Source organism: Erpetoichthys calabaricus, chromosome 1, assembly GCF_900747795.2.
Source record: "Erpetoichthys calabaricus chromosome 1, fErpCal1.3, whole genome shotgun sequence".
NCBI lineage: Eukaryota > Metazoa > Chordata > Cladistia > Polypteriformes > Polypteridae > Erpetoichthys > Erpetoichthys calabaricus.
This window is the reverse complement of record NC_041394.2, coordinates 294,293,527-294,310,065: the sequence shown is the minus strand read 5'-3', so window position 1 is coordinate 294,310,065 and position 16,539 is coordinate 294,293,527. Positions and strand designations below refer to the sequence as shown.

Genomic DNA, 16,539 nt, shown 5'->3' with positions numbered 1-16,539 from the left:
AACTCTACAGTGCAATTAAAATTGCTCTTGCACGAATGAAAGCAATAACAAGCCAAACAGTTCAATACCAAGTTTCATTATCAGCATGGACTGCTTTCTAATTAGGAAACTAGTTGGAATAAAAACCTGCAGCCACTGCGGCCCTCCAGGACTGTGATTGATTTAATTCCATGGCCTGTTGCTGCTTTCGTTGTGCAACAGCATACATTTCTGAAATTGTTAGTTTTGTCTTTTCTAAGAGCACTGCAAAAAAATTTTGGGGACCTGAGCATTCCTTAGACCTTCACCTTTCTTTATTTTCAGATATTGTATGACAGAGACAGTTTGCTGGTCATGTTCTGGCTCATTTTGTATCTCATTATTGTTTGGCAGCTAATTAAGGAAAAACAATTAAGGGGTCTGAGTCTTCATGAGCAAGTCAAGTAAGATTAATTATTTAAAAAGGAGCTAATTAGCAGCAAAAACAGGTCACTAATTAAGAAAAGGGTTTGAATGAAAACCAGCAGCCACTGTGGCCCTCCAGGACCGGAGTTGGGGACCCCCGTACTAGAGAATAACCAGATTACTCATTACCCATTTAAAACGCCAAATTGTTCCTTCCAATTTGAGATTCGTGATGGAGTATGTCATGGATTATACAGATTTCTAATGCGTATCTTGTAATCCGAAAGCATCAATAAACAGATCCATTGCAAGCAGATCTGTCGTTTCCGATTTCCCAAAGTAAAGACCATTTCGACTCCTTTCACAACTCGCCCACCCCGAACCCTCCACCTTCTGAAGTCGCGTTTCTCCGTCGGTTTCCGGACTCAGCCTCACTCACTCCGCCCCACTTCCCCGCTACGTGGTGCTTCCTAAAGTTCCTACAGATGTTGTAAATGGTTTTAGGTGGCTGGGACGCGAGCGCCGAATTATGTTTTAAATTTTTAACATTCGTTTGTGGACGACGTCTCTGTACAAAACGACAGTAACGATAACGTTAAGCGAAGCGCGTTATTTTAAAAGTAACTCCCCTTTAGTCTGCTTCTAACTTGTAAAAACTTTTTTCTGTTTCCCCCCCCACCACCTCAGCCTTTGCTGTATCTCGGCCTTATAGTTGGAGACTGGTGTAAAAATCATGCCGAGCAACGAGGTGAAACAAAGAAAGAAAAATACCGGAGCCAGCAGGCAGACCGAGGAGCTGAAGGAGAGCTTGGCGTCTACGCAGGAAAAGGCGTCGAGGAGTGAGGACGGCGTGCCGGTGAGCCGCACGCAGGGGCCGGGAATGTTCGTGAGCGCCGTTGTGCTGCTGCTGCTGCCCTCCTTGATGTGCCTTGGTCTTGGCTGGTGAGAGCCGTCTTTACTAACTATGTTTCTATTTTTTTTTTTCACCTGTGCACCACACTTGGTTACTTACGCAGTGGTTATTTATTTATTGGTAGGTGACGGGCATTTCGATTGCACACCGGAACCCCCAAAGCGCATTGTTGGACATTTCTTCATTTTCGAGTGTTTTACCTTTATGATTATATTGTCTCTTCATCACCACAATCCAGTTCTTCTCGCCGTATCGGGCGCAGGGCAGGATTCCTCTCTAGTCTCTCATACGGACCCAAAGAAGCCACTTACCTTACCTGCTCGTCTTGCCTTTGCCACGGTGGCCACTCTTTGATCTGACCCAGCAACTACTGCGCAATGTAACCTCGAGTTTGGAAAATGACAATCTTTGAAATTACATTTTATTAATGTCTAGAAGGGCTGCAGTGGTAGCACTTAATACGGTAACAGTGCCGTTTCTATCGAGCAAAAGTGTATTTAATCACCCCAGTACAGTCAGTTTATATAGTGGTTGTTGCATAAACGTGAACGGTATGGTAAATCTTGCATTCCACTTTCTTTCTGTATAAAATGCCTTGTGTGAAGGCCATCTAAAATAGAGATTAATTGACTTTTTAGTAGGGCTGGGCAGCAATTAAAATTTTTAATCGAGATTAATTGCATGATTGCCTGCAATTAATCACAATCACAACAATCACATTATGTGCATAATTCAATAATGAACTCAAAAGTAGTGTACTGTATTGCATATATTTGGTTTGCAAACACTTTAAACAAATAAGGTGCTTTTTAACAGCATTATTCCCTTTACATAGTAGCAGTTAAAATATTTCTTGTAATTCTCAACTTAAACATTAATGTAATCAAATCAAATATAAAACTAAAGCTATTTGCCACTGCCAGGGCATTAACATTTTATTTAGTTTGTTGTAGAAAAACCAAGTTACCCTCAGACTCTAGAGCCACGATCATAACATTATAACAGACACCTTCCAAGCAACAGCAAGTTAACATTTCTAAATCTGTTTCCATTTTTATCTGAACAGATACCAACAATAAGATTTTGTTTTATCAGGGAGCAGCATAAGCAGTCTGTGTTCAGTGGCTATTCTTTGAGGGCTAATATTTTTTCCAGAAAACTCAAGTTTTCTGAAAAGTGCACAAAGCAATGGTTTCACATATAAAATGTCTGTTGCTGCCTGCTGTCGCACGTGTTTGCAGTTTGTGGCAGTAGTGGCGAGCGGCTTGACGGCCAGCAGGAATGTATGATGGGCTGGCTGTCTTTGTGAGACCGGTGCGCGGGGGTGACAGTTGCAGTGAGACGCAATATGGTTTGTATCTCCTGTCATCGTGTCTGTCCTCCTAGGCGAACGCTGCTATAGGTGCATCAGCCACACAAACGTATTCAGCACCATGATCAGCTGGGGACCGATCAGCTGATGCCGGTACCTCACTTTCGTTTTCGATCTTCATCTCCAAATCACTTGCATCAAAATTGGAGTCCGACAAATCAGTGTCTGATTCAGTGATAATATGAAAAAAGTCATCCAGGGATTATTTTGCTTTGAGCATTCACTTTGGTATCTCTCCACATGCCAGTTTGGGAGCTGTTTGCTCTTCACGCGCAGGGAATTGAGGTCAAATCAATAAAGCGAAAGCGTATCGAAAAGCGCTGTAACAAGAAGATCACTGATCTCTATCGATCACTATCGAGACTGAGGCTTTCAAAATACTAATAACAAAAACTGTGTTAACGCGCTATAAAATAATTGTCGGCATTAATTAATTAATGCAGTAACGTGATAATAATGAGTTAACTTGCCCAGCCCAATTTTTTAGACAAGGCAAATAAGCCTTTGTCTGTAAGCATTGTGTCAGCCCAACAAGGTCCACAGCCGTCAGCGTTTTGGGGACGGATCTCATCCGCATTCCCCTAGGTCTTGCCCCTGTGGAGTTGCTTAACTACTTCAGTGACCTTCCTCAGGGAAGTGCGCATTGAAACCCCATCAGCTTCTGGTTATGCCTCCTCCACTGATTATGTGTCGGCTGGGATTAGGAACTCCTCAAAATATTCCTTCCACTGCCAGACTACATCCTCAGTCTGGTTCAGCACTTCTCTATACTTGCTGAGAACAGCCTGGCTGAAGCCCTGCCACTTTGAGTCCGGTCGGTCATTGTACAGTTCATCTTAAAATGCCCTTTGATGTGTCATTTGAATGCAGTCCGGGACCATGAGTGTGTTGGATCTTCTGAGCATTACATACTGTACCCTTTATCCAAGGATGATCAGGCACCGGCTTGTGTCTAGTTAGTATTACAGTAGGTAATTGAAAGAGAAAGGTGAAAGATAGTGAGCTTTCAGTAAATTGAGTGAGGAAAATAAAATTGTCAGCTTTTCAATCCCATACAGAAAAGGCTAGTCCTCATTTCTGAGGTAGTACATACTAGTGATGAGCACATGTATCTAAATAGTAAATGGTTGCTCTGTGGACTCTGGCCACAAGTACACTGCACACTGCTGCCTATTATGTTTGCAGGCTTACCCGTGTATAAAGCGGTTTCTCGGAGTGATCTGACTTGGGCATGTTAGGAATGTAAAAGTAACAGAAGTCGGGACTGTAAGTGCATTATAACAATTTACTCATAACTGTAGTTCAGTGACATGTTAAGGCTCACAACAGACTTTGAATTTATAGTTATCAAAATATGCCGGACAAAAGCAAAGTGCACCATTATAATATATTTAGCTAGTAGTTTTGAATTTATATAAAATCTGCAAATTTTTAGTGCTCCTTGCCTATATCACCAAGTGCTAATAAGTATCTGGTTTTTGGCTCTTTTAGGATCACCTTCCAGCAGTCTTACAAGTTTGCCAGTGTTGAAGAAAAATACAATTTGTTGTTCAAGAAAACTGAATCTCTGCAAAATCTTGAAAATGAATTAAGTCAAATTTCAAAAAAGGTATTTTTTATATTATTCAATAATCAGAATGAGTGGCCATGTGGTAGTCAGTGCTAAAATGCCTGCTATTTAAATTAAATAAAGCTTGAAAAGCATGCTTCTTCCAATTTATTCTGTTATGTACTGCTATATGTAACTCAAGACTAACCCTGTGAGCACAGAAAGTATAAAGAGTTGTATGCAATAAGTGCACCAGACTGAAGTATTTATGTCTGTTTTAAATATTTATAAATACTAATTAACTTCTTAATAAGTTTTACAAAATCTGTCTGCTGTCTTTTTTTTTTTTTCCTTTTAGCATTTGACATAACAGATGTATAACGTGAGAGTGCAGACATGTAATGCACAAATAACCATTTTAATTTGTAACTGTTAATTCAGTTTTAAAACATTTTTTGTTTTTGTCGGTAACAATTATCTGCTCTCTGGAGCTGTTACCTCCTAATAAAATCAATCAAGTGACCGACATGAACACTAGTGGTAAGTTTTCATTGAAATGATTGATATTGTTTGTTCATAAATTTAAATGAGAGAATATTTCAAGGTTAAATCTCTTGTCTGTTTGTTGTGGTAATGCCTATAAAACAAATGAAGGAAAAATTAGAAAACAATTGTGGTAGTTTACAGAAAAATAACATTTGGAAGCTGGTGACCAACAGACCATTCCTCAACTAGTATTGGTATGAACCGGAAAAATCCATTCTAGTTTGAAACAGCCAGCGTATTTACATCTGTGGTGTCCTCAAGCAAGGGATTGCAAACGTTACCAGCTTTCTACTTTTAAATAGGTTTATTAGCATTAAAGTAAAATGGATCTTGTGTGAGGTATTTTAAAAAAGACTTGGAACAGCACAATCCATTCATCCAGAATTCTGTAAACCTGTTCACAATGTTTGCGAAGTCCAAACATATAAGTAACAAAAAATGCGCATTAGACTGGCCGATGCAGCTCTACTCCGAGTCTCTCCCAGAGATCTGATCCTGTCTCCTAGAGAGAGACCAGCCACCCTGTGTAGAAAGCTCATTTCGGCCGCTTGTACCCATGATCTCTTTCTTTCAGTCATTACCCAAAGCTCATGACTGTAGATGAGGATAGTGGTGTAGATCAAATGGTAAATCAAGAGCTTTACATTCTAATTTAGCTTTTTCTTCACCACTATGAATTGGTATAGCGGCCACATAACTCAGCATTTCTGTCCTCCCGGACATCGGACCTTACTTTATTCTATGTTACTTAGCATTGCCTAGTCTTATTTTTGTTTTTTATAAACTTTTATTTCTTCATCTTGTAAAGCACTTTTGAGCTACACCATTTGTATGAAAATGTGCTATATAAATAAATGTTGTTGTTGCTTGCTGCCACTATCCATCTCCCTATCCCTTTTTCTCTCTCACTTTTTAACAAAACCCGAGATACTTAAACTCCTCTACTCAGTAACTCACGTCACACTCAGAGAGTCCACTTTTTCCTACTGGGTACCATGGCTTCAGATTTGAAGGTGCTGAATCTTATTTATGCCGCTTCTCACTCGGTTGTGAATTGTCCCAGTGTGTGCTGAAGTTCCCAGCCCCATGAATCCAACAGGACCATATTGTCTGCCATAAGCACTGACACAATTCTAAAAACACTGAAATGAATGGACCCTTTCAACCCGGCTGCATCTTGATACCCCGCCCATGAAACAGGATAAAAGACAATTCATTTATATATGTGCAGATATAAGAACGGTGGACTACATTGCAGTTGTGTTCTGTACTGTGACACACGGTGTAATCTATCATTTGGGCTTTCAGAATTAAGGAAGAACTTGCAATTGAGGTGGTGGTATTCTGGCTTACTTTATAATTTGAAGGGAAATACATTTACAATGCTTATTTTTCCTGCAGTGGGGAGTAAGTTATTTTGTTGAATAAATATCATGTTTGAGTCTTAAGTAGTAAATTTTAGTCTTTAAAGATGCACCCTACATGGCAGCAGTATTGGCTGCTGTTTTTTTGGTTGAACAGATATAATATTACTAATAAGTAACATTTTCCCATTGTTTCAGTGAACTGCTGTATCACGGTAAAGGTGAAAAAGAGAACAATTCTCTGTGATGGGTTCAGCCTGCATGATTGGCTCAGTCCTTTTGCTTATTTAGGCACTGTGCTCTCCGATAAAAGACAGCAAAAATAAATCACTTTTACCACATTCACAAAATCTAATTATCTGGAATAGTGTGGCAGCTGTTTAGCCAGAAGGAACGTAATCAGATTGTTTTAACAAATAATTTTATGAATAATACAGTTGAGTGAATATTATTTATTTTGTTTGAATCCAAATTCCTAAACTTGAAATGTGAGCCAGGTGTTACTTTGCATTGTTTTGTTCGGTGTAAGACCAATTTATTTATGCTGCAGTGGATGCCATTATATAGTATTAATTGGAACAAAAAACATGTTTTATCTTGTGGATGCAGCTCACATCGTCAGAAGATGAAGTGCGCAAAGCCCTTTCTTCCATCTCTGTGGCTACAAAGTTGGAGCGTGATGTCTCCAGTCTACATAGCTCTATCAACAATATGCAAGAGAGTGAACAGTCTGTGTCTCAAAAAATGAAAGCTATAAACAAACACTTTCAAAATGTCACAGATATTTGGAAGGAGAGTCTTCAAGAAATCAGTCAGGACATCCTCAATCTGAAGTCTGAGGCCAAAACTCTTCACAGTCATGTAACAACAAAGATCAATAAGGCAGAGAAAAATGTGAAGATACTGACTGAAAGACTGGAAGAGTTTGAGGCTAGCACAAAAAGAAACTCTAGAGCCCTTGAGAGAACCGAGGAGGATGATGTGTCACAGTTAAAAATACAGATAGACTGGCATACTAAAGAGGTACAACAATTAGAGAAGGAGCAGCTTGAGCTGGTAAGAAACAATGTAGAACTACTCAACAAGATCTTAGAATACCAGCCCAAAGTTGAAAGGTGTGAGGAGCAGCTCCCTGCAGTGGAAAGTGCAATTCACTCTATACTTAGACTCTCTTCTGATCTTCTGAACACTGAAAAGAGACTAGAGGATCTAACAGTACAGGTATTTGGCATGGAGGACAGCATGCTTAAAGCAGTGTCTGAGATTTTAGATATAAAAAATAGAATGGATTCTGTACAAGTTGAAAATGGGATACTAAAACTCAGGTACGACTTGGATATTATAAAGGATGAAGTGAAGAAACTTAATAGGGATCAAAAAGCTTCTTCAGAAATGGCAAATCCAGAAACGGAGAACTAACACTATACAGTACTGAACATTCATTTTGTAAAGGTTTCTATGGTATGTGTGAATTCTGACTACTACAAATATTGGCACAGTTTCATAAATATTTTGATCATATTAGTCTGGTTATAAACATCATCTGGTTAATGTTATCTGTCTATGCCAAAGAAAGTTAACTTTCATTTTGAAGGGGATCAGTTTTTCAACTTTTTTATTGCAGTAAATTTTGTATTATAAATGGTGAACTACGGTTCTGGGAGATTAAGATGTGAAAATATTGCTTATAACTCATTCATTCATTTTTGTCTGGTACCCTGTAGTGAAATGATAGTTTACTTGATCAGGTTCTTTAAATTATGCTTTACTAATTATTTCCCCATCTAAAATAACGTTAGAGATTGCCATATATTGGTACTAAGTGGACTAAAGAGTTATTTTCCACAGTGTTGTACTCCATATGTGACCTTGACAGTTTTAACAAACAGCATTTTAGGAATTCCTGTATCTAAGGAGAGTTTACAGTTTTGTTATTGTAGCTGCAAATCAACACAATACCTATATTTGTTTTTGTGGCACATATGGCTCATATTTTGCAATGTAAATTACTTTTTATTGGACAGTAACATTATTTTGTAATGTGTATATTATTATATATGAGTAATAAACTATTTTTCCATGTGCTTATTTCATTATTTTTTGTTATCAGTTTATTTTTATTTTTTTTTTGAGGTTCAGTGAGGGATTCTTACTTTCTTCACATTCAAGTCCCTGCTCCTTTAACACTTGAATGAATGCAGCTAATTTTGCTTTCAGATGTTGGTGTGGAAAGTGGATCATCTGTTATTAATACTGTAGTAGAGGATAACTCATTATAATAGTCTATTATTGTGGTATAAAGTGCAAAACTGTATATACGGCATATCACTGAGTACATTTTTATAATAACGCTGCTGTTGAAATGTATTACTGGTCATTTTTTATCTAGACTGTTTCATGCACAGTAGTAGTAGTCATAGGAAATGCACTATATAAATATATTATTATTACAATATAATGGTATTATCATATGTAAATATTGCAGTTTAGAAGGAGTAGGGCTAAGGATTTTCATGCATTAGGATGCAGCTTGTTTTCTAAATTGTAATGTGGATTTGCTGGTATATCTGAAGTGAGAGGTGATTTAGCATGATATGATTGCATTTATAATGCATGACATTTTCAAATGTGCATAACTACCTGTTTCTGAACTGACAGTCATAATTAACATCTTGCATCATGCTAACTGTTGCAAGAAAATATTCTTTTTATAGTAAGTATCCTGGCAAATGCTTTAAAACACAATTAAAATCCAGCTAAAGTCTGCTATATGTTTATCATTTTAAACAGATAAATAAAATGCATTCTAGTGAATACATACAGTTGATAAATGCTTTGCAAAATAGAAATGGGAAGATGAATGGATTGATACTTGTCAATAATGTATATAGTTATTTCAGATTAATAAACTCTAAAATCCATGTTTCTGTTTAGTGAATTTTGGGTAATAAATTTTCTACTTGACAATTCATTCAAAACTGAATTAAATTGATGTGAATTTGCAGTTGGAAGTATGTATTTTGGGGTGTGTGTGTATGTGTGTCTGTCTGTACAGTTGGTCCTTGCAATCTGCAGTGGTTAGGGTCACACAAGACCCTTGTGAATTCGGAAATCTGAATCTGTTCAACAGTGTTGGCTAAGACACAGAGAGAGGCAATACACATACAGCACAGTTCTAGCCGAAACAAAGATGCCTGGCGTCCTCGAGACAAAGTGCATAGTTTTGCAGTTTTTTTTTGTGAAATGTGGCTTTTTACAAAAGGAAACATATTATAATATATTTGTGTATATATATATGGTAGTAAATGATAAAAGATAACATTGCATATATAATTTATGCATTTATGATATATACTAGATGTATTTTGTTTTTTTTACTTTTTCAAGCTTACGCACATTATCTGCAGGTTTTCTTAGTAGGTTGAAAAATAGTCTCAAAATAATTTCCATTTAATTAAATCCATTTAATTTAACCCATGAATAGGCAGATATAGTGTGTATATGTATATATGTTTGTGGACTGAGGTATAGTATGAAAGATTTATTTTAAAAAGTATACTTTTATTTGGATGATTATAAAGTATTTGCTTTTGGAAATGAAATAAAATGACTTACCGCAGCCAAAACTGTTGTATGATGCAAGTTGTTTCTTTAGGAGGAGTAATAGTGTTTTCACATCTTCAGAGTACAATGATATTTTTTTCTTGCTTGCAAAATGTCACCACTCTCCAGTGCTATGATAAATTGTGTAAAACACAGAACTGGGATTAATATAGTGTATCAAATACCAAAAATAACACAATGATGTGTAAAGGTGTACTTACATAGACTCTTTGGTGGAGTGTCTTTGTAAACGATCTCTGCATTTACATAATTCACAGTGCTCGTCTGTGGCAAAGTTAGTTGTTTAAACAGAATGGCATCCTGTTTTATAACTGTTCAGAATTGGCTCTTGGTACCTTGCTTTTCATATTCTTTAGTATTTGAATTTTTTTAAAATTTATTTTGCAAAGAATCTTAGATGTTGTGTTATTATGCAAAATTATTAGTTGTATTATTTACTGTATCTTTATAGCATAGTTTTTTTTAGTGCCGTAAAGATGCTGTACATTTTTCATTAATTTTTCTTTTTGTGTCTCAGCCATTTTTTGAGTTCAGTTGTCCAGACACCATTTTCGGTTGCCTAGGGGCATGGTTTTGTGCTTCACGACATCTGATGTCATCGCTGTGATGGCTTAAATACAGGCACAATGCTCCATCCTATATCCATGATTGAGCTGGAATACTAAACAGTAATTCTTTTTGTGCACATCTTTCTAGTATTTCTTGATCTTGAATCCTCCTGACTATGATTTCTGGTTTTCATTTTGGTGTTTCGATATTGTTGACTCTTGGTTATGACTCTCTTCTCTCCCCTAACTACTAATTTCCTGATCTGGTGAGTCGGTATTTTTTCACTGTTCTACTTTCTAGCAGTGCACATATAAACATAAATACGGTATTGGTATTGGGGCATGAACTGGATTTTTTAGATGAAAAATGCTTAGAAAGATTTCGTTAATCAGTCAGATTGGTGAATATTGCATACATTTTTTTATTACTGCGTTCAGTGTTTTTTTTCCCTTCAATGGTTTCCTGATTTTTTGAAATTTATTGTATTCTTCTCCCCTAAACAGTATGAAAACGTCCATGTACTTCTGTTGCAACTAAAGAGCAGTGCCTTGTTTAGTCAAATTGAACGACTGGAACAAGATACTGGTGATCTGAAAGCATGGATATCGGGTATATCAGAGAAGAGAACTGAACTACAACAAAATCTGACCTCTCTGTCTGAAGCTGTCGGAAAAATAGAAGGAAGCACAGCTTTAATTGCAAAAGACATGCAACTGAAAGTATCGACTGTTAAGACTGATATTCGGAGAATATCTGGTCTCGAATCCGATATCTCATCTTTGGTAGACTCAACCCAGCAACTAGAAGAGAAAATCACAATTACAGAGAAACTAATGACTCAGAAGATTGGTGGCCTTTTAGTAGGAAGTATTGACCGAATATCAGAAGTCAAAAATGCTGCTTCTAAAAATACAGACAAACTTGACATTTTGAAGAAAAAATTGGCAGAGCTCAAAGCTGAAGATGAGAAACACTCTGAGAAACTTTCAGTGTTGGAAAATGGACGAGCAAAACTGATTAAAACTGTGACATTTGCCAATGAACTGAAACCAAAGATTTTTACTATTAAAAAAGACGTAGCCCTCTTGGAGCCCCAGCTGACAGACTTGACCCAGAGAATTGGTAGGCTGGCTTCTGATCTCTTAGAAAAAGAAAAAGAAATCTCATTACTAAAAGAGACCTTTCATAATTTGACACTTGCTGAATCTGAACTCCAAAATGTAAAGCAGCAACTGAACGATGTAACAGAAGTATTGTCATAAGCGGTGATCCTCTCATAATGGGAGCACAGAATTTTTACTTAGATTTCTTCTTAGGGTGTCATGGTGGCACAGTGGCTAGCGCTATCAGATTGTGACTTCAGTGACTTGAGTTCTGTTCTGGCCAGGTCATTTTCTGTGAGGAGTTTTCACTTTCGCTCGGTGTCCACAAAGGCCTTCCTCAGTTCCACTGGTTTTGTCCCAGAAATGTTTGATAGGCTCACTGATGATTGTAAATGTTTGCGGCACGAGTGTACATGTCTGTGTATGAGAGTGCAGTGTGATGGACTAATCTTATACATTGTTAGAAAATTAATGGATATTTTTGTATAGATGTGGAGATATACAGTACATGCAAGATTATATAATACAATTTTAACATTATTGCTGGACAATCCAAATTTTTATAAAGTGTTGCTAGTTCAATTATGCATTACATTTTAATTTCATTTTCAATTCCGTTTCTGATAATTTTTTTGTTTCACATTTACAAAGTGAGATGTATTTTTATATTTGATCGACTATAATAGCTTTTAGTAGGATTTAACGCTTGCTAATAAAACAGGAAGTCTGCATCCTAAAACATTGGTGTCATCATTGGTCCTAAAATGGAATTAAATCTGCAACTTAATGCAGAAACGGTGGAAGAGCAATCAATAGCTTCATGAACTAAAGCAGTGGCACTCTCACCCGGAAGACAGCTGTGCACAGTGATGGACTGTATGTGCAGTGCTCATTAAATACATGTATTGGTGTCAGCGGCAGGATATTTTTAATCATACTTTGAAAAAAGCTCAGTATACTGAATGAGTGGATGAATAGACAAATGATGAATCAGATGTTAATGGACAGAAAAAATAGAAAAGAGTCATCAAATCAACTGGAATCAAAGGGCGGTTATGCCAATGGAGACTGACAATGTTGCTTTAGTCAATGATACAATTGAAATATCACTTTTATTGAAGCAACCTGTAGAATTCTCTAAAATGGATGTGTATGCTTCAGTTGAATTTTTACTTTAATGCTTCTTGCATTTTCTTACTGGAATGCAGAATGTGCTGCTATTTCTATAAGAGAGTGATGAATGCTTGCCCAATAAATAAGTTGTCATGCTGTATGAAAATTGTTTTGACAAGGTAATAACTGCCTATTTTTAATTTTCTTTTTTCTCCAGTTAACCATATTAGAAACTTCCATGTGTGCACTCTGTTTTAATAAAGAGTTTAGCAAGAAGTACACAGGTTTGTGAATGTTCAACTTTCGTGTGGTCACCTACTAGGCAGAACTGTCTGCACACGCTGCACAGGGGGTTTAATGGGAGTGCTTTTGTAGAGGAGGGCAGCAGCTGTCTTTATCTTTTCGTTTTTTGTGTTGACGCTGAGGCTACCTTATTCATGCATTCTATTCAGGAGTTCCAAACCAAGAAGATGGCTGTTACAACTTGCATTTACAGTGGTGTGAAAAACTATTTGCCCCCTTCCTGATTTCTTATTCTTTTGCATGTTTGTCACACAAAATGTTTCTGATCATCAAACACATTTAACCATTAGTCAAATATAACACAAGTAAACACAAAATGCAGTTTTTAAATGATGGTTTTTATTATTTAGGGAGAAAAAAAAATCCAAACCTACATGGCCCTGTGTGAAAAAGTAATTGCCCCCTTGTTAAAAAATAACCTAACTGTGGTGTATCACACCTGAGTTCAATTTCCGTAGCCACCCCCAGGCCTGATTACTGCCACACCTGTTTCAATCAAGAAATCACTTAAATAGGAGCTGCCTGACACAGAGAAGTAGACCAAAAGCACCTCAAAAGCTAGACATCATGCCAAGATCCAAAGAAATTCAGGAACAAGTGAGAACAGAAGTAATTGAGATCTATCAGTCTGGTAAAGGTTATAAAGCCATTTCTAAAGCTTTGGGACTCCAGCGAACCACAGTGAGAGCCATTATCCACAAATGGCAAAAACATGGAACAGTGGTGAACCTTCCCAGGAGTGGCCGGCCGACCAAAATTACCCCAAGAGCGCAGAGACGACTCATCCGAGAGGTCACAAAAGACCCCAGGACAACGTCTAAAGAACTGCAGGCCTCACTTGCCTCAATTAAGGTCAGTGTTCACGACTCCACCATAAGAAAGAGACTGGGCAAAAACGGCCTGCATGGCAGATTTCCAAGACGCAAACCACTGTTAAGCAAAAAGAACATTAGGGCTCGTCTCAATTTTGCTAAGAAACATCTCAATGATTGCCAAGACTTTTGGGAAAATACCTTGTGGACTGATGAGTCAAAAGTTGAACTTTTTGGAAGGCAAATGTCCCGTTACATCTGGTGTAAAAGGAACACAGCATTTCAGAAAAAGAACATCATACCAACAGTAAAATATGGTGGTGGTAGTGTGATGGTCTGGGGTTGTTTTGCTGCTTCAGGACCTGGAAGGCTTGCTGTGATAGATGGAACCATGAATTCTACTGTCTACCAAAAAATCCTGAAGGAGAATGTCCGGCCATCTGTTCGTCAATTCAAGCTGAAGCGATCTTGGGTGCTGCAACAGGACAATGACCCAAAACACACCAGCAAATCCACCTCTGAATGGCTGAAGAAAAACAAAATGAAGACTTTGGAGTGGCCTAGTCAAAGTCCTGACCTGAATCCAATTGAGATGCTATGGCATGACCTTAAAAAGGCGGTTCATTCTAGAAAACCCTCAAATAAAGCTGAATTACAACAATTTTGCAAAGATGAGTGGGCCAAAATTCCTCCAGAGCGCTGTAAAAGACTCATTGCAAGTTATCACAAACGCTTGATTGCAGTTATTGCTGCTAAGGGTGGCCCAACCAGTTATTAGGTTCAGGGGGCAATTACTTTTTCACACAGGGCCATGTATGTTTGGATTTTTTTTTTCTCCCTAAATAATAAAAACCACCATTTTCAAACTGCATTTTGTGTTTACTTATGTTATATTTGACTAATGGTTAAATGTGCTTGATGATCAGAAACATTTTGTGTGACAAACATGCAAAAGAATAAGAAATCAGGAAGGGGGCAAATAGTTTTTCACACCACTGTAGTTTTTCTGACTTACTAGTACTAAGCACCCTGGATGGGGACATTAAATTGCATCTGTTAGACATGCCTGCTTTATCCCAGGCAGGGAGGCAAAATGCGATGACTCGGGCGCGGCCGAGAGTGGCAGCCTTTTCAGCAGCTCCGTATACAACTTTATTTTTCTACCTTTTATTTTTTATTGATCACTCCTATCACTTTCTTTTATGTGGATTCGTTTGTTAATTTCCCCTTGGGATTAATAAAGTTTATCTCTCTATCTCTCTCTCTCTCAATCACCATAGGGATGTTTACCTCCTAATAGTGCATCAGTTAAATCAGGGCTGAAGACAAGTTATTTTGGCAGAGCTTCCTGTTTGAGCTGCTGCTCTTCATAGGATTTTTAAATTTCTCGCAAGTTATTTTCATTAACTGTTACCAAGTCTCTTCAGCTCTTTTTTTCTCAGTATGAAGCAGTGTACTACAAAAAAGGGGAATTTTTATATGAAGCTATTAAGTTGTTTTCCTTCTTGTAAGATCTATTGACTTAATCAAGTTCAAGATTTAAATTTTAAGGTTTCAGTTTGATTGTTTAGCTTATTTTAAGAACTCTTGGCATGTACATTTTGTTTACCCCATTGACAGATTTATTTGCTTAATAAAAGCAAAACTACTACTTAATTTAGCAAAACAATCTACCAATGGGGTAAGCAAAATTTATATGCCAAGATCAGGAAAACAACATTTACTGGCTTAACATAAAACTTTTCACTTGCTTAGATTTCATTTTTTGCAGTGATGTGACTTAGTGCACCTTCTACTGAAAGTGTTGTTGCCAGTGATGGGCCTGCCTTTAGGGTATAATAATTGAATCCTTGGTGTGTGATGCATTGCCGAGACATCATGGTGGGGCCCAGGTGGTCAGCTGACCTAGGACCGTTGGTACCAGGAACTAAAATGTTTTGATTCTTTAAGAAAACTTAAATTAAAAAAAGTTAATTTAGAAGAATAAAGCATTTAGAAAAAACAACAACTTGATATACAATATTTCAGTATATTTCTCCTAAAACACAATTCATTTTAAGAAAGCAATGGAAATCAACAGGACAGATATGTATATGTTCTTTTTTTTTTCCTTTCATCATTGTGTTTTAATGTATGCCATTTTGTGTTCTATTTTAACCATACATACTGCATTTGTAATCAGTGTGTTGAGAAGCTGGCTATTGCAGACATTGAAGCCCAGGGGCCTCATGTATAACGCCGTGCGTAGAACTCACACTATAACATCGCGTAAGCACAAAAGCGGGAATGTGCGTACGCACAGAAAAATCCAGATGCAGGAATCTTTACGTACGCAAACTTTCACGTTCTTCCACTACATAAATCCCGATCAGCGTGAAAAGTAACGTACGTGCACGCGCCTTCTGTCCCGCCCCAACTCCTCCCAGAATTACGTCTCTTTGAATATGCAAATCAATATAAATAGCCTTCTGTGAAAAGACAATGGGAAAAGCACGGGGGGAAATATAAGAATTTCAGCAAGTACCAAGTGGAGGCAAAGGAAAAACGTACTATTTGTTGGTTTAAACAGTGGTATAATCAACAAAAGAAAGCTGATCGAGTGACAGAGTGTCGGAGAAACTCGAAGGCTCAAGTTCACAAAGTCGCACAGTGCACGAAATAAAAAAGAAATCACATATCAAAGTCGCTGTGAAAAGGCGAGTCGTAGCCCACCGTCTGAGTGTCATATGAAAGCTTATTAGGGTACAGACAAAAAAAATAGGCACACAGTGGGGAAAAAAGCACGAAATGTTAACTTTAATCTCGAAATTTCCACTTTAATCACGTAGTTTATTTTGCCATTAAAGGATAACATCATAAACTTCATCTTAAAATCATTTCATTTACTAGTTTCTCAAATCCCATTGT

The 16,539-nt window shown here is 37.4% G+C and overlaps 1 protein-coding gene across 4 annotated transcripts; it reads left to right on the top strand.

The window, feature by feature from the left end:
- Positions 1-487: 487 nt before the first annotated feature.
- Positions 488-12,807, top strand: ikbip (IKBKB interacting protein). 4 transcript variants are annotated; one of them, XM_028816894.2, is made up of 4 exons: positions 488-874; positions 1,072-1,326; positions 4,161-4,278; positions 6,738-8,208. In XM_028816894.2, the coding sequence occupies exons 2-4, from the start codon at positions 1,118-1,120 to the stop codon at positions 7,545-7,547; spliced, it is 1,137 nt and encodes a 378-aa protein (XP_028672727.1). In that variant the 5' UTR covers positions 488-874; positions 1,072-1,117; the 3' UTR covers positions 7,548-8,208. The 4 variants fall into 4 exon arrangements, with proteins under 4 accessions (XP_028672727.1, XP_051780710.1, XP_028672716.1 ...); XM_051924750.1 differs by having other exon boundaries at positions 489-978; XM_028816883.2 differs by having other exon boundaries at positions 492-1,326.
- Positions 12,808-16,539: the final 3,732 nt, after the last annotated feature.